The 20121-nt window shown below is 53.7% G+C and overlaps 6 protein-coding genes across 6 annotated transcripts; 3 read left to right on the top strand and 3 right to left on the bottom strand.

The window, feature by feature from the left end:
* Positions 1-48: 48 nt before the first annotated feature.
* On the top strand, positions 49-1086 carry MYCGRDRAFT_72903 (uncharacterized protein; the record flags this gene model as incomplete). Its single annotated transcript, XM_003851873.1, has 1 exon — positions 49-1086. A coding segment is annotated over one exon (1038 nt), but the record flags the coding sequence as incomplete, so codon positions are not given.
* Positions 1087-2578: 1492 nt separating this feature from the next.
* On the bottom strand, positions 2579-3336 carry MYCGRDRAFT_81110 (uncharacterized protein; the record flags this gene model as incomplete). Its single annotated transcript, XM_003851361.1, has 2 exons — positions 2579-2732; positions 2803-3336. The coding sequence occupies one exon, from the start codon at positions 3113-3115 to the stop codon at positions 2825-2827; it is 291 nt and encodes a 96-aa protein (XP_003851409.1).
* A 1751-nt stretch (positions 3337-5087) lies between these two features.
* On the bottom strand, positions 5088-6939 carry MYCGRDRAFT_72901 (uncharacterized protein; the record flags this gene model as incomplete). Its single annotated transcript, XM_003851360.1, has 5 exons — positions 5088-6238; positions 6293-6430; positions 6490-6583; positions 6651-6707; positions 6765-6939. The coding sequence occupies 5 exons, from the start codon at positions 6897-6899 to the stop codon at positions 5088-5090; spliced, it is 1575 nt and encodes a 524-aa protein (XP_003851408.1).
* Positions 6940-11358: 4419 nt separating this feature from the next.
* On the bottom strand, positions 11359-12358 carry MYCGRDRAFT_30339 (uncharacterized protein; the record flags this gene model as incomplete). The annotated part of the gene is made up of 2 exons (XM_003851359.1): positions 11359-12183; positions 12236-12358. Coding segments are annotated over 2 exons (948 nt in total), but the record flags the coding sequence as incomplete, so codon positions are not given.
* An 851-nt stretch (positions 12359-13209) lies between these two features.
* On the top strand, positions 13210-14295 carry MYCGRDRAFT_44286 (uncharacterized protein; the record flags this gene model as incomplete). The annotated part of the gene is made up of 1 exon (XM_003851874.1): positions 13210-14295. The coding sequence occupies one exon, from the start codon at positions 13210-13212 to the stop codon at positions 14293-14295; it is 1086 nt and encodes a 361-aa protein (XP_003851922.1).
* Positions 14296-15051: 756 nt separating this feature from the next.
* On the top strand, positions 15052-17471 carry MYCGRDRAFT_86416 (uncharacterized protein; the record flags this gene model as incomplete). Its single annotated transcript, XM_003851875.1, has 5 exons — positions 15052-15083; positions 15506-15758; positions 15843-16809; positions 16933-17167; positions 17237-17471. 5 exons carry the CDS (start codon positions 15052-15054, stop codon positions 17469-17471), a joined length of 1722 nt encoding a protein of 573 aa, XP_003851923.1.
* Between the last annotated feature and the right edge of the window lie 2650 nt (positions 17472-20121).

The raw sequence follows: 20121 nt of genomic DNA, 5'->3' as shown, positions 1-20121 counted from the left end.
TGGACCCGAGACATGAACGACTTCCGAGCCTAAGGCTATCAGTCCAATATGACGGTCAATGGCACTGCTTCGATCAAGAAGCCAATCTCGCAAGCCGGCGTCAGTCTACAATCTGGCCAGGACAACCCAAACCCAATCCGCCATGGAGGAATGGGCCAAGCAGAACGAGCGTTCTCCGCTGCATCAACGTTCCTGTCCGGAGTCATGGCTATATCGGCATCCCAGTTCATCGGAGCGCCGCTCAAGTTGGTCGATGTCAAATTCTACGAAGCCTACATGGCCTGGACGAAGGAGTCTTTCGCTGTATTGGTAACTACCATCACGCAATGGTGGGCTCCAACAGTAGTTCGGGTCAGCGGAGACGAAAGCATGAAAGATCAAATCTTTCAGATGGACGATGGAACGCTCAAGTGCAACTTTCCTCATCGACTGGTCTTGATGGGGAATCATCAGCTATACACAGACTGGCTTTACCTGTGGTGGATCGCCTACACCAACAATACCCACGGCCGAGTCTACATTATCCTCAAGGAGAGTCTCAAGAAAGTCCCCATCATCGGCTGGGGCATGCAATTCTACAACTTCATCTTCTTGAGCCGGAATTGGGAGCAGGATCGGTACAAGTTCAAGCATCATCTCGACCAGCTCAAAGATCCAGATGACCCAATGTGGCTGCTCATCTTTCCCGAGGGCACGAATCTCTCCGAAAGCACAAGGGAAAAGTCTGCAAAGTGGGCAGAGAAGACAGGTGTTTCTGACATGAAGCATCAACTATTGCCTCGAAGCACTGGACTGCAGTTCTGTTTGCAGGAACTACGAGCATCGACGAATTGGCTTTACGACTGCACAATCGCCTATGAGGGCGTGCCGAAAGGGATGTACGGTCAAGACATTTTCACCTTGAAGTCATCCTTGTTTGAAGGGCGTCCACCGAAGTCCGTCAACATGTACTGGAGACGATACAAGATTGCCGACGTTCCCTATGAAGATAGCGAAGCGTTCAGTCGTTGGCTACTGAATCGATGGAGAGAGAAGGACTATCTTCTCGAATACTACTACAAATTTGGAAGCTTTCCGGCAGAAGATCCGCTCAAAGCGTTGCTGGCTGCGGAAGGGAAGAGGAAGTCGAACCACGCAAAGTCCATCTCGACCTCTGTCAGGACTGGCGGAGGATGGGATGAGTTCTTGAGCATATTTGGGCCAATCACCACAACAGCCGGTGCCTTGTCGAGCGTTGACTTATCGGAACCCATCAACTTCGAGGGCATGATGCAGAAAGTGGCCATGTCGCAGGAATTCGGATCATTGTTGCTTGGTCAAGCTCCAAAATTGCCGGGCAGCGAGGCAACTGTTCGCAAAGCTCTACTTGCAGCACACAAGCAAAATCCGCTTCCGAAGTCGTTAATCGACCAGCTACTCAAGACCTCGCCGCAGACCCAAGCAGAGATGAAGAACGTTCTTCAGACGGCCGGAGACGCCAAAGTGGCGAAGAAAGTCAGCAAAGCGCCTGGCGCAAACAAGGCTATATCGAGCAGTGCGCAAAGCGATCTCGCCAAAGCTGCAGTCTATACCGCAAAAGAGATGGCAAAGGTTCCTAGAGCACCAACTTCTGTCGTTCCAACTCCCAAGCAGACGGTGAGGAAGGAAGTCCCGCTTGCGAACATGGGAAGCATGATCACACGACCTCTGAGCACGATTGCAGTGCACGCTGCTGGATTTCAAGCTAGAAGTCTCGCCGCTCAAAGGACGCAGAAGAAGGGAACTGCCCTGCCTGGTCAATCCGCGGGACTAAAAGCAACGCCATTGACGAAGAGTGCTCTCGGGCAGGTCAGCTCGGCCAAGACGCCTCTCAGCACAGCCTCGAAGGCATCAAATACTACCATCAAGCCTGTACCAAAAGCAGCATCGGTGAAGGCCGCGACCACGAAATCCGTGTCTGTGAATGGTGCATCGACAAAGGCGGCCTCTGTACAAGGCGTGCCCCTGGTGGTGAACAGGAAAGTGCCGAATGGGACTGTCGTCGCTGCGGTAGCAAAGAAGAAGAGCCCTCTTGCGGTAGGATCCAAGCCGGTCGGGACGCAGAAGTACGTAAACGGAGCGCGAGTGTGATTGAATATGGACGATAATGGCAAAGTCTAAAGGCCTGGACCTTTGCAAAGCCCACGTGGGTCTAGCAGAAGTCTAATCTGCTTAACTCTACACTAGCACGCTTCTCAAGTGAATGATCCCTGACAATGAGCATACGACAATGTTCTCCCTCCACAACTAGCATCGAAGAGCCAGGACAGCTCACAGTACTGTGGCTGAGAAGGCCCACGTTTCACACAGTCCTCGATATTCCACAATCCACGTCATCTCACATCTCTCCACAAAATCCTGTGCCCGGTTCGACGGTTCGACCTACTTTTCCAACCGTCGATCCGATCTCAGACTTGGTCATGAAGCAGGGATTTATGCACCACACCTCACACTCTTTACGCCACAGTCCTTCTAATCAGTCGCAATGTAGACCGTACAGTATCTCTTTGCTCAACCCATCAACAACACTCTCATAAACAAAGTACCTACCATCCCAATCGACATGGCCTTCATAACAAACTGGGTAACCGACAAACTCGCCGGCTACGCCGCAACCGGCCTCCAAGCAGGCGGAACCCTAGCCGGCAACGCCGTAGGCGGCGTCGGTTCTCTCGTCGAAAACAGCGGACGCTCAGTAGGCCAAAGTGCGAACGGTGTGTCCCATATCAGATTCGATCCAGCTCACTGACTGCTGTGTCTTTCCTTGGCTTACAGGTGTGGCAGGCGCGATTGGTGGAGTCGGGAACTACATCAACGGGTATGGCAATGGAGTCATGGGAGCCATGGCGGCGGATGGACCAGTGGGAGGAGGAGGACAGAAGAAAGTGGCGGTGAAGCCCACGGCGGCGGCGGCAACGGCACCGAAGGCGTTGCCGCCTACAAGAGCTGCGACGAAAGCACCTGCGACACGATCGTTGCCTGCGTCGAAGCCGAAGACTGCGTCGCTACCTTCTTCCACGCCGCCGTCCAAGCCGCCGCCCTCGCAGGGTGTTGCGAGGGCTTTGCCGTCGAAGAAGCCCGCCCCCGCGGCGTCCATCTCGCAGACACCGCGTACGGCGACGATTGGGCAGTCAAAGGTGTCTTCCACGAGCAATAAGCCAAGCAATCCGAGAGCTCCGCCCGCCAAACGTTTCGACAATTCAAAGAGGCCTTCCATATCGACGCCCGCGAATGAGAGGACTGCGGATGGGAAGGTGAGGATATCGCCGGCGAGTCGCCCAAGGCCGGTGAGGGCTTGATCTTGTTGGATCTGGTTCGATATTAGTGCGAGATGGAGATTGGCGTTGGGCTGTGGTGTTTACTTTGCTGGCGGACGGGCACTGTAGGATTGCGAGAATATGCGGAATGGAAGGGATTGGATCGTGGAGAAAAGCGAAGAGAGCACTTCACCTGTAGCCACGCAGCTGTTGTCGACTGTATTGCTAGGTTCCCTTGTGATGTGACAATTTCGGCTCAACCATGGACGACCTCCTCAGAAAGACGGGACAAATCGACGACACGCCGGTTCAATGCCTGTTCAGTCTCGCCAAAGCCTCGTCTCCTCGAAGCTCCTTTCCAAGCCTTTCCATATCAAACCAGACTTGCTCCCATCAACACAGCTCCCGAACTCCTATACCAAGCCAGCCCGACTCCATCTTCTCAGCATCTCTTCATCACTCTCCAGCATCGCCACAGCCCTTCTCCTCTCCGCCGGGCTGAGTCCAGATAGGTCGACTCGATTGTATCGTCCGTAGAATATGTCTTGCGGTGCCAGTCCAGACATGTCTCTAAGCTCATACTCGTTGCTATTGGAGTGACTGTTGCTGCGGGTCGTGGCTGTATCGGAGGAGCTGGTGCGAGTTGGATGGTGCTCATCTGTGGCTTCAGGCCAGACCCAGTATGAGGTGCTGCGGCGAAGGTAGGCGCGGTTGCGACGTGCTGAGTTCCGACAGAAATTGAGCTGAATTTCGTCAATCGTCAGTTCTCTTGTCATACTGTTCTCAGCCAGAAGTCGCTGCTAATGGCTGCTGTGCCGCCGCTGCTGCCATACCACAGGCGATTGAAGCGCCGCCTTACCCAGGAAGAAAAAAACACGAGAAAAAAAGGGCGGTACTCACGTTTCCTTTCCAATCCAGCCACCCGCCCAATTTCAAACCTCCCAGCACGAACAAGCTCACCAGAGAGAACACAACGCACGCCGCCATCAGTGCCTCCGCCCAATCCCTCTGCCACCAATGCTCTTCTATTCTCCCGGCGTCGGCCCCTCCACCTTGATTGATATAGCCTAGCGGTGGACCCGGCCAGTCGAGTGGCGAGGATGAGTCCGCTCCATCCTCCTGCCGCACGTGCGGCGTAATCGAGATCATCGACTTCTGCTGATCCGCAGCGAGAACGAACTGTTTCAAGCCGGCGGTTTTGAGAGCCCAGCAGGTTTCCGACCAGGTGTCTACGGGAAAGGCACAAGCTGAGTCGTCTTCATGCTTGTTCGGGTTGTCGTCGGGGACTTTGAGGAGGTACGGGTCTGACTTGGTCGGGAGATCGGAAGTGGGCAGTGACGGAGCGGTGGTGGACTCGGGCTGAGAGGTTGAGCTCGTGATGCTTGCGAAGGTGGGACCAAGATCAGATTGGAGAATAAGAGGCGCCATGGTTGTTGATTGTGCGCGGCGATGCCACGTGCGTGGGCGAGGTGAGAATGCGTGGAAGTGGCGTTGAAGAAGAATTGCACCTGGAAAGTGAAGTGAAGGGAACTGCGTTGTTTGTCACTTCACTTGACCAACGCTGGAACTGAGCTTGAGCCTAGTGCGCGAGCTAGTACATGAGCTAATCGCGCCCTACGCCTGAACAGGAAGGGATGGAACCGATGGAACCTTGGAAGATATGAAATGGAGAGCTGTTTTACCTCATCAGTATTGACGTGGTCTCTAAGTGCATCGACGAAGAAGAAATCAGATATGCACACCCACCGTTGAACTCCTGCTCAAGGCTTCTGACGCCATATTACGCCTCTGCTCGCTCCCGTTCCAGGTCGACTATGACTTCTCTGCGATCCACGGCAGTGGGAATGTGCCCACCCACTCCTCCACCTCCCTCCTCAGTTCCACAATCTCAGGCACTTCCTCACCCTCACCAACAAACTCCCTGAAGGCATTCACGCTACCCGGGTTCTTCCTGCCACTCTTCTCTGCCGCCTCCTTCGCCTTCACGTCAAGCGTCTTGGCGATGGTCACGGCCCGGTCGACGATATCGGCCACACGCTTGAAATCCGTCGGCTGGAATCCTCTGGTCGTCATGGCTGGTGTTCCCATGCGAAGTCCACCGGGCTTCATTGCAGACTTGTCGCCTGGCACGGTGTTCTTGTTGGACGCCACGCCAACGAGCTCGAGCACTCGCTCAACACGAGAGCCATCGATGCCTTTGTCTTTGAGGTCGATGAGGACAAGGTGGTTGTCGGTTCCGCCGGAGACGATGGTGTAACCGAGCCCGTCGGAATCTTTGCTGCCTCCTAATCTTTGGGCGAAGGCTTGAGCGTTCTCGAGCACGGTCTTCTGGTATTCCTTGAACTCGGGTTGCTGCGCTTGCTTAAGCGCGACAGCCAATGCGGTGATGGTGTGGTTATGAGGACCTCCCTGGTGGCCTGGGAAGACTGAAGAGTTGATGGGACCCTCGAGATCGTACCTTGTCTCGACTCCCTTCTTGTCGACGCTGCGGACTCCTTTGCGGAAGAAGATCATGGCTCCGCGTGGCCCTCGCAAGCTCTTGTGTGTAGTTGTGGTGACAATATCTGAGACGTCGAACGGTGAAGGGATGACCTTGCCTGCCACCAGACCAGAAATATGCGCCATGTCGCTTAGCAAGTAGCAGTTGCCCACCTTGTTCACAATCTCGCGGAACCGGTTGTAGTCGATCAATCTGCTGTATGCACTCGTTCCAGCGATGATGATCTTCGGTCGGTACAGCATTGCCATCTCTTCTAATCGGTCGTAATCAATCAATCCTGTGCTCTCGTCCAAGCGGTATGGTAATGTTTCGAAGTATTTGGAGATTGCGGAGATCTTCTTCGTTGGGAGTTGGTAGCCGTGGGACAGGTGGCCACCATGAGGCAGATCGAGGCCCATAATCCGGTCGTGGGCGTTGAGTACAGCGGAGTAGGCGTAGAGATTGGCTGGCGAGCCGGACAGAGCTGTATCCCAGAATCAGTCTTGTTGTGTATCGCTGGGGTAGTTTTCGAACGCACGTTGTACGTTGACGCCCCACTCCGAGTCTTTCAGACCAAAGGTCTCCAATGCACGCTGTTGACATAGTCGCTCCGCCTCGTCGATGTGCTCGTTTCCACCGTAGTATCGTGCACCTGGGTATCCTTCCGAGTATTTGTCTAAGAGTCCTCGGATCAGCATGGCACCTCCATGTCACCTTCGCGTGTATGTTGCTCACTTTGCATGACGCTTCCCAGCGCGTCCAACACTGCTTGACTCGTGAAATTCTCCGAGGGGATCAGGTTTATGAAGTGCTTCTGTCGTCGTTTTTCCTATCCAACTCGGTTCAGCCATATTCGATTGTGAAGATCCAGATCGCGAAGGCGGAAGGCGGCGTACCTTTTGGATGATATCGTAAACGGTCGGATCGGCCTCATCGAGCTTGGAGGACAGCAGCTGTTGCGTTCAGTCAGCGCCATATATCTCCGAGGGAACTCATAAATTCATGCCAACCTTCTGCTGCTGATCTGCTGTGGAAAGCGATCGCCACGTCTGCTGTGCGAGCAATCGCTGTGCGGGAACTGGACGCGTACACGCTCGGTTGAAAAGCGAGCCAGTGCTCCTGACCGATGTGCGAAGGGACGCCATGCTTGCGGGGAGTGGAAGACGCGCAAAGGGAACAAGTGAGGACTCGAATGGATATTTGTACAAAAGTCGGAGAGCTCACAGGAATCTATGGCTGTAAGCGGTAGTCGTTCACAGATGGGATGGACCCTTGATAAGGCGGATATCGCGGGGGCTAGCGGATTGGGGATCTTTCAACCGCAAAACGCAGAGATTGAACCGAAGGTAGTATCTGCTCTGCGATGCACGATAGAAGACTTCGGTGATCCCGTCCGTGTCCGTCGAGCTGAGCTGTGCTGCAATGGTGTTATGACGAAGAGTGAGGCATGGGGTTGATATGCAGGGCTAGCAAAGAGAAAACACCAATACTACGGTATGGATTCCTTGTACCGCCCGGACCCACTTCCGACGTGAATGCCTCAGGCCGCAGCTTCTTCTATAGGAGTACCTTACCTTACTTCTCGGACTCTCTGTCGACAACATCGCTCAGAGTCACCGTAAGACTTTCGCCTTTGAGCCGATGGCAGGCCGATGCATGGATTGCAGGCCGATAAATCAGCCGCATGTGTTGGAGACACACGAATACCTCGTGGTTGGGAAGAGCTCCATCTCCCTTCTGGAGATCTTCAGAACAACTAACTTATCCTTGTGGGTGGCCTTCGACGTCGGACCAGGAGCTAGGGAGCTTCAACACCCGGCCAGGATCCGATGCAGTCATCTTGATCACGCGATATCATCGGGCATGGACAGAACTCTGGGTTTGGCAGATGGGAGTTCGCCGGGACCTGCTTCATCACCGGTTGCCAGCGACTATACCGGAGACTCGAGATGTCGGCGATGTTGAGATCCGAGGCACAATACCAGCAGGATGGTCTGCCCTGCTTCGCGGCGTACGATGTGAACCTCCAAGAAGGTTAGCTCCGAGCTGACAGTGTGTCCGAATTCAGACAGGGTAAGAACCTACTCCTCATTTCACAATGCTGCCGCCCAGGATATCGTTACCTTCTTCGACAGCCCCGACATTGCGTTGGTCCGGAAACGCCGACATCCTCCTCAAGGAATATGCCATTAGACTTCGAGTGTCCAGACTGCCTCGTGCGTAGCGGGTTACTGCGGAGAGTTCGAGCCAGTAAACAGTGCTGGGACACATAAAGCTTCCTCGTTACCGCTTCCGATTTCACGACCTTTTCTCCTCAGCGCCTCGCTACACTTCTCATCTTGCCACATCATCCTCACGGTTCACGCCTCGAAGCACGATCTCCTCAGTGCATCAGCCTCGACCGCAAACATGCGCGCAATTGCGATCCTCGCTTTCTGCATCGGCAGCTCGTACGCTTCTGGCTACATCTCAAACTTTGTAAGATGACTCGCTGAGCTCAGCCCGCTCTGTGCTGGATGCTAATCCATTTCTGCATCAGCAATGCGTTTACAGCGGGCAGCATTTCCCTCATGGATCCGCGATCGATGCTGCTTCGAAGGAAGAGGAAGAAATATCGAGCAACTACTGCACAGGTGAGACGATCAGGAGGATTTTCGTACTTATGGAGGCGCCCTGACCATCAGTCAAAGGCCCATATACCGGCCATGGCTGTTGCATCGACTTCAACGACAAGAGGGATGGCAATGATGATCAGGACTCTCCGAAGTACTACCCATGCGAAGGTGTAGGTGAAAAACGGTGCATCTCTCTACACGATGTGTTTCAGATAGCCTGACATTCATAGAATCACGGGTGCATCCATCCAAACGCGGGATGTGTTCCACAAGGTACATTCGCAAACTGCGATTGCGCCGGAGTGAGTATCCCGACGGACGCTGTCGCAAAAGGTACTAAAGCTGACCTGCATAACCCTTTCATTAGAAAGGCGGAAAATACGGGTGCTAGATCGCCACGAATCCTCTCACAGCGTGCATACGTGGACCACACTTTGGGCTGTTCTGAGTGCCCGGCATGTAGCACTGCCAACGGGAGGGGCAAGGGAAGGAGAGAGGAGACACATGTACATGGAGGAGGAGTAAAGCATTCTTTCGCTGCGGACTTCTTTCGCCTCGTGGTCTCGCATTTCCTTGATGTTTGCATCGTCGCTTAAGGCGTTGCAGCTCGTGGAGGTTGCTGGGCACTACAGCATCATCAGTCTAAAGTCCCACTCCTCTGCCGATGGTCTCTACTCCACCTTCTTCCCAGGTTCTTAAGCGAGTCCTGCATCATTCGCCGCTACCAGCACTACTCACGACTCACAGCGACAACATGCGTGCTCGATCGGAAGGCATCTTGTCATGACAGCCCGTGCATGGTACCGATCAGTGGGGGAAGCAAGAGAGCTCAAGGTTGTTCCTTGTGAACACATCAGAGGCGCATCATCGCACGTCTTGTCCAGGACAGCCAACTCCTGCCCTTTCAATGACCTCAAAAAGCCAGCGCCAAAGCAGTCACAGATCACATGGATGATCGTCAATATACAACAATGATCCAGAGCTTGCAGGCCACTGCCAGCGGATGCGTTGAGGCCGAGTGAGCTATGAGTCGAAGCTGACGTGTTCAGGGAGCGGCATGTCTGATCCAATTACTGTTGTCGAGAGCATGATCTCTGAGTATGCTGTCCGGGCCCTCATGAGAAGAGACTGAGATGCCTTCGAGAACCACCCAGTCCAAGACAGGTAGAGCAAGATCCCACTCGTGCGAGGCGTGTACATTTTTCTCAGTGTTTATCCACCATGCAGGCCGACGAACATGTTTAGGGACAAATTTGTCGATCAGGCCATCAGCCATGAGCAAGTGCTGGAGCCCAATACTACAGTAGCAAGCTGCAATGCAAGCGTAACATGGCTGACCCGGTGCGCGGAATGCCACGAAACGTAACATCGACCATGGCACCATTTCGAGCTTTCCTCCACATCCGGCTCCGATGGCAAACCGCTCTGATGACGAGATATATGACAGCACTTGATGCTTCCTCATCCACAAAGCCTACCGCTCGGCCCTTGCCCCTGTCGTTTCTGAAACTTGAGTGCGTCCAACATATCGACCCTCCGACCACTCAGCCTCACGCTACGATAAAACGACGCACCACAAAGAGCCAAGTTACAATCCAACACCTTCCTCCTCACGTTCAGGCAGTTGGGTCTCGAGTATGGTTCTCCTTGCAAATGGTGTTTCAAGTCAGACTAGGATCACCATGAGCACTCCGATGCGTCCACATGCTCCACGTTCAGGCCACCACCCAGTAATTCGCGCCAATCAAATTGGTTTGTTTCCTTTAAAATAGGTCTTTCATCTCGGGACCAGGACCGGGCGAACAGCACTTGTATGCGTACACCTGCTCGACGTACAGGTGACCACCCAGTCAATCGCGCCGATCAGTCGGCACCGGCGGACAAATACTATGTTGGGAAACCCACATGACGAGGGAGAGGACAGCACATAGCCTGGCTCTGACTGGCCCAACTGGTATTATAAGTCAACCGTTCCCTCCTCGATCGATCCTTCGTCTCTTATCGACCGACCAGAACATCAGACCAATTGATCAAAGCCGCACACATCCTTCAGACGACATCAGACATACACGTCCCGTCACATCAACACCATGCAGAAGAAAATCCTCCAGCTGCTCGTCACCCTCGCCATGGCGACGACCGCCTTCGCCGTAAGCCTCCTTGCTCTTCCCAGCTCCTCCCACCGATGTCCTAATGTGTTTACCGTAGCAATGCAAAGTGGGCGGCTGGTACGGTACCTGCGATTACGGAGGCCACACTTATGACTGCGACAGCGTACGTGTCCTGTCCATTTTTTCATCTCGGCAGAGTAGCTGTCCATCTCGCTGACACGCTTGGGTTCCGGCTTGCAGAGCGGCCATTGCCCATACGACGGACGCCCTTGCGGAGTCGACAGACCCGATCTCTACCCTTACGCGGATTGCGTCCACTGGGGAGAATCTTGAGAGAGTATTGTGTGCATGGTGCACTCAATACATGGTTGTTCTCCGAGGTTCCTCCTGCAATGTCAATCTCCCCCACGGTCATTACTGTCACATTTGTATTTAATGCACTCCTTGCCGGTTCGACAGAGTAGAGCAAGGGAAGCGGCGGGCATCGCCCTTTGCTCGTCAGCCTGTCGCGAACTAGTCAAACACAAGGCTCTTGTTATCGAATATTCATGCTCTCATACTCTCGTTCCCCTGGTGTCACACCAACATGGGTTTGTTGAACTTTGACCACGTTTCGCTTAGCACAACCCTGACCGCAATTCTGTTGTTGTTCAGGGTGGGTTGCGGTCCATGAGGATGATCGAGAGAGCGAAACCGAGCGTATAGGAATGCGATGTTTATTCACTTAAACGATGGGGAGTGTTGGACCTCGAGTCCTCGACCGGCGCTTCTCGAGCATAATTGTGCCTCTGCTTGCGAACGCTGTCCGCCTGGTCTCTGACAGAACTAGGGGCGGCCCTCAACCGGAATGCCGGACGAACCTAATAGCCGTTCCTCGCCAAGAAGTCGTGAGCTTCGCGAATGCTATCCGGCGTTGAATAGTGAAGCGTAGTAGCATGTGAAGTGTTGGGAGCCAGATAGTACCCGAAATTCGCCACCGGGAAGAAAGCCTTGCTCTTGGCCGGTATGCTCTCGTCGCCTGTCCCACAAGACTGAGGTCCGAGAGCACGAGTACCGGTAGGACCACAGAAGAAGGCATCATCACTGCCGGTCAGCGCCAGCACGTCGCCGCGGAACTGATCAGCTCGCTGGAGACCACTGAACGCCGTCACGATATGGCCCACGGTGATGGTGTCCTGGTGGTCGAAGTCCCACTGCGCTAGCGCCGCGCTGAAGGAACCGTCTTCGGCGTAGTAGGAATTTCGCTTGCCTACGCTGGAGCCGAATGCCAGATATCCTGGGGCGAGGGCTCCGAACTTTGCCGGATTCTGCAGTTGAGCTGGCGTCAAAAGTGTTAGGAGAAGCCCGACGCCAGCTTGAACGAGAGTGTTGGAGTAACCTGTCAGAATCATGGCATCAAAGGTCGCTGGGTACTTCGTGGCGATGCCATTCCCAGTGACAGATCCTAAAGAGTGGCCGATGAAGATGACTTTGTCGGCTTTCGGAGCGAATGAAAGTGTTCCAGCTCGCAGCATTGAGGCGATCTTACGCAGTATAGCTTCCTGAAGTGGCTGCTGAACCTCAGTGATCGGGTTCGCTTTCTGTGATTCGCCTGCTCCGAGATTGTCGATTGCAAGCACTGGATAGCCTTGTTTGGTGGCATAGTCTACCCAGTCGTAATTTTCGGAGCCATCTGGGTTGCCGGGCAGGCCAAACCAATAACTCTAGATCGATGTCAGCGGCGTACAATCATGATGTGCGGTCTTATAGGCGTACCGAATTGTACGGAACTCCGTGAAGCAACAACTGAACGTGCTTGCTGCGGCCTGATGGGGCACCCGATGCAGGCTGACAATATTTGGCGGCAATCTGATATGTTCCGCTGACTGGCAGGAATCCAACGAGCTGTCCAAGAGCGCCAGCACCTGATGAGAGCAGAGATTCGACGCCAGATGGAGAAGTGAGATCAAGAGTCGGCGCAAACACGACCCTGTTGTTGGCCGTAGCTCGAACCGAGATCATATGCGAAGAGCATGTCGCTGCCAACGAGGGACCTGGCGCGGCGGCAAGAAGTGTTGCTGCAACACTCGTGATTCTCATGATTCTTGATCTCGCTGTGTGGGTGTGTGGTGAGGATAGTTGATGGCCATCAATTTGAACGGCCGCGCCATTCTATAGTGTCTGCTCTCCACCCTCGGCATCTCTTCGTGATCGTCGAGGAACAGCTTGAAAGAGCTAGTGGCTCTGCGTTACTTTGGACACTGAGGAGTACGACTACAACATGGGGTCGTTTTTCCATGGCCTTCCGGTGCGGGTGCGGCGGAGATGCGAAAACCATTGGTCTTGTGGACGATGTGCTTCCCATGATTGCCGTGTCATGTAACACGCAGAGTGATCGATGGACACGTACCTTGATGTGGAGTTGTTCTGTTCGTGCCTGAGGCATCCCATGCTTAGTCACCTCTCCGAGCGCCCGGGCTCCAGATCGTGTTCTTCTTCTTGTCTTTGCTTGCATTACACAATTGTTTGATCACCTACAAGTCCATCTACCAACTCGCAGGCAGACCAGCTTCGCCTTGCACCGAGATTCTCATGTTGCCTTTGACAAAATAGAACCGGCCCTGCTTGTCTCCGCTCCGACCTCGACGTCACAGCTTTCATGGTATGAGTATCATCGAACATATGCGTTCATAACTTGCAACGCGCAGCAAGTACTCCACCCTTTTCCTCAACCCGCCGTCGCCGGTGAAATGGCTCCAAGCCTGCCCAGAACCATGCGAGCAGTCACATGGACCGCCCCTCCAACAGCTCTATACAGCACCATCGAGACCAGCACCGAATACACAGCATCCGCCGCTCTGCCTCCTTCCAGCAAATCCCTCCCTCCGGACTCAGCTTTGATCAGAGTCGCCTACGCCACCATCAACCCTGTCGACTACAAACTCCCGGAGTTGACCCTCTACCGCATTCTCAACTACTCCCTTCCCAACCAATCTTCCACTCCTTTAATTCCAGCCGGAGACTATTCAGGAACAGTCATCGAATCCACCATTCATGGTATTGTCACTGGCGACAAAGTGTTCGGACGTAGTGATCCGCCGTACTTTGGTGCTCTGGCGGAATATGTCGTCGTTAGAGGAGGGAGGAATAATGTGGTGAAAGTCCCGGAGGGAGTGCAGATGCGGGATGCTTGTACGATTGGCGTGGCAGGATTGACGGCTTTGCAGTGTTTGGAGACGATGAGTGGGAAGCGAGTGCTGATCAACGGTGCAAGTGGAGGCACGGGAACGTTTGGAGTGCAGATTGCGAAAGCTTTGGGCTGGGAGGATGTTGTTGGGACTTGCTCGACGAGAAACGTGGGTTTCGTGGAAGGGCTGGGAGCAGATGGAGTCGTGGATTACAGGACTGAAGATTTGGTGACTGAGTTGAAGAGGAGAGGCTGGGAGTATGGCGAGTTCGATCTGATGATCGATAATGTGGACTCGCCGGAGATCTTTTGGGGATCGGAAGGATTTTTGAGGCGGGGAGGAAAATACGTGACGATAGCTGGGAATGTCTCGCTGGCTTTCGGGATGAGATTGGGTCAGATGCTATATCTGCCGAAGTGGTTAGGTGGTATCGAGGCTGCCGCGAGCTTCTTGAGGCGGAGAAGCGATGGTGACGGCTTTGCGAGGATTGCGGACTGGATTGCAGAGGGCAAAGTAAAGCCCGTCATTGCTCGAGAGTACAAATTGGAGGAAGCGAGGGAGGCCTTTCTGGCACTCAAGTCGGGCCGTGTGAGAGGAAAACTGGTCATTAAAGTCTCAGGCGAGGAGAACAACATCGAGCGCAACTGACGATTCGCCTCAATCGCAGAGAGACCGGAGCGGATGACTCCTCAAGGCGAGCGGCGGGATCCATGAACGGTACACCGCTCAACCCAGGTTCCATCAGATGAAGCCATTCCCTGGCGAGGTCCTTCGATCTCGTCTTGGCGTGTGTCAGCTCCACGGCTGTTTTCACCGTCAAGTCATACCACAGAGCACGACGCACGTGCCTGTCAGCCTTGTAGCTCTGTGAGCGTGGATATCAGGCCATCGAGTGGCGTATTTCAGCTTGAAAGCTTACGGCTTGACTGTCAGCGAAATGCCTCAATTCGCAACCCATTGGCGTATGTCAGCGATGGCTTGGCTGGCAGACTATACCACACGCCACCATCATGCCACGCAGGCCCGCAAATGCAACGCGGACTCATCTAGACTTCATGGAGACCAAGACATGAGTTCTCTGCCAAGCCGAGATGGTACAGGTCCACTTTGGAGGCGCCGTATCAGGTCTCAGCAGAGTCACGCGGAGTGCTGCCACTCTTCCTGCGAGGCAAAACATCAATTGCTACTTCAGTCTTCGAGGAAGACAACCAATCTTCGTGACTGAGGCAAGATACGCAGTGCCAGCCAAGCCTTTCCTTTACCATCCGCAAACCTCTGTGGTCTGACCACCTCAATTACCGTATTTGGATCAGACCATTGGCATCGATCGAGATTCGTCTGGAAAGCTGACGAGAGCAGCAAGTTTCCAGGCGCTCAAAAATCTCCAGCCCTCAGCCTGGCCGTATGGGCTCGTTCATTCCGTTTCCACTCGCACTGTACGCAGGGCCGGACGTGCTGGAAAAATCCAAGGCAGACCATGCTCATCTGCATCGCGGACTCGCTTTGGGCCTACCCGCTTGATATGACGGGCCTCCTATATCTGATTGCTTTGGACTGACCAAGGTGCAGGATGGGAGTCTTTTCGTGGTGCATATGCACATAGGCAGCCTTCATACACCATCACAAGAGGAGTTCGATCAGCTCAACCTTCTACACGTGGACTTGGCCACTTCAATCTACAACGATGATGTGGCTCCAGGGCCTATAAGAGTTCATCGGCATCCGGGTCTGTCTCGCAATCGCAGTCCTGCTTGCATGCTCCGGCCGCTTCTACTCGTTTTGACAGAATTATTACCCAGTGCTCGACAATGGCCTTCCCAATCCTCCCTCCAGTCATCGAGGCTTTGCCTTTGAATAGCGGAGGACCTCGCAACTACAAGGACAACTACATCTTCTTCTGGAACAACGTAGGTCTGGACCTGAACCGAATCACCCATACCAATTCTGGTCATCAAAGTGGCCCACCACTGTCAGCCAGATATTTGGGCATCCTCCACCTCGCCATTCACGATGCCTATCTTGCGACATTTCCTTACAGCGAACAGAGCGATGCAATGGAACAATTTGCCGACGACTTCAGGCCGTTCCTCTCCGCCTCAGCCTTCGGCACTGTCCAAGCAGCCTCCAATCCGGCCGCAAACGCCGCAGAAGCGAAGCTTGCCGTGGCTGGCGCCGCGATCACAGTCCTGAACAAGCTGTTCAAAGCGCCGGCCAAGAGAGATCCCGGAGTCTCTCAGTCCACTGCGACTCTGGTGAGCGACTTCATTGATGCGTCGAGCCTAGCCTACCAGCAGGCCCATGGCCTCAGCCCGCGCTCCTCAGCTTATGCATTTGGCGCAGCCATTGCGAATTTGATACTCGACCAGCTCGAAATCAAGGGCAGCGAGCCCGGCGTTGACGCTGGCGGTTATATGCCAAACTCCAATCAGCCTTACTTCTTTGACGACGATCCAAGCCATCCTATTTGTGTACGCCCAATCGATCCAAATGCTCCGGAACGCGGCAACAAGATCGTTCGTCCGTATCACGCTCCGTCTTATGGCACTTCGGCGGCAGTCTCCGCAACAACAGAAGATATCAAGATTACTGATCCACCACTGGTCCCTTCCAACCCGCCAAGTCTGGAGACTGACCCCACTGCCGAGCATTTGAAGTACCTGGAGGCACTCGAAGATGTCCGACGCATGGGTGGCGCGGAAGACCTGGCCTCGACCAAGCGACAGCCAGCACAAACGGTCGGCGCCGTTTTCTGGGCTTATGATGGTGTGAATTTGATCGGCACGCCTCCTCGCCTGTACAACCAGGTCGTCAAGCAGATTGCCTTTGACGCAAAGGTGGGAGATGACATCAGTTCGGATGAAAACAATGCCCAGTTTGTTCGCCTTCTGGCTCTGGTAAACGTGGCCATGGCCGATGTGGGAGTCTTCTTTTGGCGTGATAAGTACAAATATGAGCTGTGGCGCCCGCTCACAGGTGTTCATGCAGACCCTAGTGGGCCAGTTCCGGGTGGCTCCAGTCGACCTACTTGGAGGGTCCTTGGTGCTCCGGCGACCAATAGTAACGAGGGCGGATTCAAGCCTCCGTTCCCGGCACATTCATCTGGGAATGCAACCTTCGGCGCCGCCGCCTTCCAGATGGCCCGACTGTTCTACGATCAGCGTGGTGACAGTGTATTTGTGCAGGATGACGGAAGTCGCTCCGACAAGAGCTCGCCGCCTCAGGACCAGCCGCCCAGATCAGAGTAAGAGCAGCCCATGCAGGATCTGGAACAATGGCCCAATCGAGATGTTGTCAACGATACCATTTCATACAAATTCATATCCGACGAGCTCAACGGCGTCTCACGGAATCTCTACTCAGCGTACGATCCAAAACTGCCGCTCGAGAGCCAGGCAGGTGATGTCCGCACTCGTGTGCCCATCACATACAACTCACTCAAAGAGGCGATCTCTGCCAATGAAATGTCCCGTGTCTGGCTCGGTGTGCACTGGCACTTTGATGGATTTGCTGGCGAGACAGTGTACGAGAAGTATACCGAGGAGACGCAGAACAGTTCCGATGGGAAAGACAACAATCTTTCGCGACCAAGTGATCGTAAGCAGTTGTTCAAGGTAGCGGAAGACGACAGCACGGTCTATCAACATGTAGGCGGTATAGATTGGTTCGCGGCCGGAAATTTGGGTCCGCGGGATGGAGCCGGAGAATATCCTGTTGGCGGTGTTCCGCTTGGTATGCTGATTGCGGACAACATCTTCGATAACAAGATGCAGTCGAGCGGTCCTTTGTCTGATCTTGGAAAGAATGTTGAACTGAGGAGGAATTGATGCGGACTGAACCTGCGCGATGGGACACAAAACAATGGAGGTAGTGTTGGCGGTTTTCGGAGACTTCTCGTTCGCTTTGCAAGCAGTAGACAATGCAACGGTCGTTCATAGCAGCTACTCGGAACCTCTGATCACAGCGTGGACGTGCTAAGTGAAGCTTTGTGTATTCGGGCTCCTGCCGCGTTACCTCGGTGCAGAGATCACGTGATATTTGCCATGTTGCCTCCTTGTGGAACAACCTGACTTTTTACACCATCCTTCAAGTGCCCGCCTGGAATCCCTCACTCAATCCAATCATCAATTCTTCCGCTTTCGAATGAGCCTAAAGTCAGGAAGTGAGACGGGAGCAGTAGCGTGATCTGACGCCTGTCGATTTCACTCGAATACGGAGACAATCACAGACTCTGGGAGTCTGGACGAAAGCAAGAAGTACCTTAGTGCCCGCCCCCTGGCGGTCAGACCGGCGACCCTGGATCAATATCGTCTTGACAAAACATCGATACTTGCCTGAAAAAGGCATCGACAAGGTCTTCGAAAGAAAGCGCTGTTTCCCGAATGCAGTTCACAGTCTGTAGAGTACAGTACATCAATCAATGACCGCTTAAGTGACGAATTCCTGGAGGCGGCGAGGCCCAAGATAGGGTGATGCAGCTACCCTGCAACGCGATGACCCTGCAAACGAGGAGAGCACACACACCATCATGGTCCCCTGCGGCCACGTGCTGTCAGGAGAGGCAGGGTTGGACGCCTTGAACTACTCCCCACCGACCGAGTTCATGGACACGCAGGTATTGATTACCTGGTTTACGGTGACCTACCTACAAGTCAAACCTCAGGATTCGCCCAATCGAAGGCACGACGACGACGCTAAGTTCATCGGCTTTCTCATCGGCTTCACCGACTCAGCCGTCAAGGGATGGCGCTGGAGCTCCATACGTAAGCGTGCGCAATGAACAGCGAGGAGCTCCTTCAGACTGAGATGAGAGGAATGAACTTTAACGGCGGATTGGACAGGAGACTGTGTGAAGATGAAATCTCGACGTCCGCGGCGATCAGCAAAGGCTGTGGTCAGCTGTAATGAGATGAGCTACCTCGTATTCCGTGGTGCGCCGTTTGCAGGGCTCAGGGGGTGATATCCAGGGCCGGATTGGCTCAGTTCCTGCTTCATCATGCCATTGAGCTCTCGGCAAGGATTGAACGGCGACCACCCCGATGCGCTCGTTCGTTGTATTACGTGAAAACGGGACATGGAAGTAGCTCCAAATACCATTTTCTGAAATCACGTGTCGAACTCCTGGCGCTCGTAATAACTAGACGGAGGCGACACGACCGGCCACGAGGTCAGCTGCAGCGAGTTCCTCGAATATGGAGGGAGCGCAAAGATGGCTAGTCGGACAGGAAGGACGGGTTGCCCTGTCAGCTGCGTTAGTAGCTATTCTGATTGTTTTCTCGCAGCACCCGAGCACCGCCAGTGACTGGAAATCCCGAATGCTCGAGCGTCGGAAGATCATTTCATGCCCAAGGATGTTTATTGGCAGGGTAAACGCTTCGGGAAATGGGCCATGCAACAGGGAACGAGGATATTCGACTCACAACACCTGGACTGAAAAGCAAGAAGTAGGGCATACTCCGCAGCCCCTTGGGCATGTCACCGGCCTTTCCGCGCCAATGCGATCTCTCGATCAACTGCCGAAATGTGCTCAAGCAGGGTAGATAGACTTTGTCGACCGTTCGCGCTATTGATTTGCTACCCGGTCGCCGCTTAGACATGCCCTGGGATGAGCCTTCGCATCCCTGGAGTCTGGACTCCTGCGTAGAGCTGGGCGGGCTGTGTCTACAATGAGGCAGGTTCGGCTTTTCGGTGTCTCTCGCACAGCCACCGGAAATACGCGTTCCGACGCGCACGGACGATTTAAGGTGCACAATCACCTCGTTTCGTTAGCGCGCATATTCTCCGAGTGCTCGTATAAGAGATGTTTATTATATCGATAGTATATATAGTTTTTAATAGTGTTGTTAGTATTGTTAGTGTCGTTAGTATTATTAGTGTCGTTAGTGTTGTTAGTGTCGTTAGTGTTGTTAGTGTTTATCTACGTAATATCTACTACTCTTGCCTTAATTACCTTACCTTACTATCTATTACCGCTACCGCCGCCGCTACTATATTTAATTTAATCCTCTTACTAGAGTGTTATTAAGAGCACCGATTTAAACACTAGTAAGAGACTCTATAGCTACTCTACTAGCGCACTAAGAACGGTAGTAGTAAGGAGGGAATAAAGAGATTAGTATAAGAGCAGCGGTTAAGGCGACAACAACACCTTAAAACGAGCAAAACGCGTGTATATCGACAACATGGACACGGAGGATACGTGGCTCGACGGAAAACGACGTTTGTGCACCTTAAATCGTCCGTGCGCGTCGGTGCGCGTATTTCCGGTGGCCGTAAGGCTGGTGCACCGAAATCGAAAAGCCGAACCTGCCTCATTATAGACACAGCCGCTGGGCGTCGTTTAGCCATGGTTTCCACATCGGCCGATGGACTACCATGGCCACGCGGACGTAAATAGCAGCTACTATGGACTAATCTCGACTAACTGCACTAAGTTAGTAGTGCAAGGAGTCTTGGCCTGTCCTTTAGGGCTGTATA

Source organism: Zymoseptoria tritici, chromosome 6 (assembly GCF_000219625.1).
Source record: "Zymoseptoria tritici IPO323 chromosome 6, whole genome shotgun sequence".
Taxonomy (NCBI): Eukaryota; Fungi; Ascomycota; class Dothideomycetes; order Mycosphaerellales; family Mycosphaerellaceae; genus Zymoseptoria; species Zymoseptoria tritici.
Note: the sequence above shows the minus strand (reverse complement) of the source record. Positions and strands in the feature narration are given on the sequence as shown.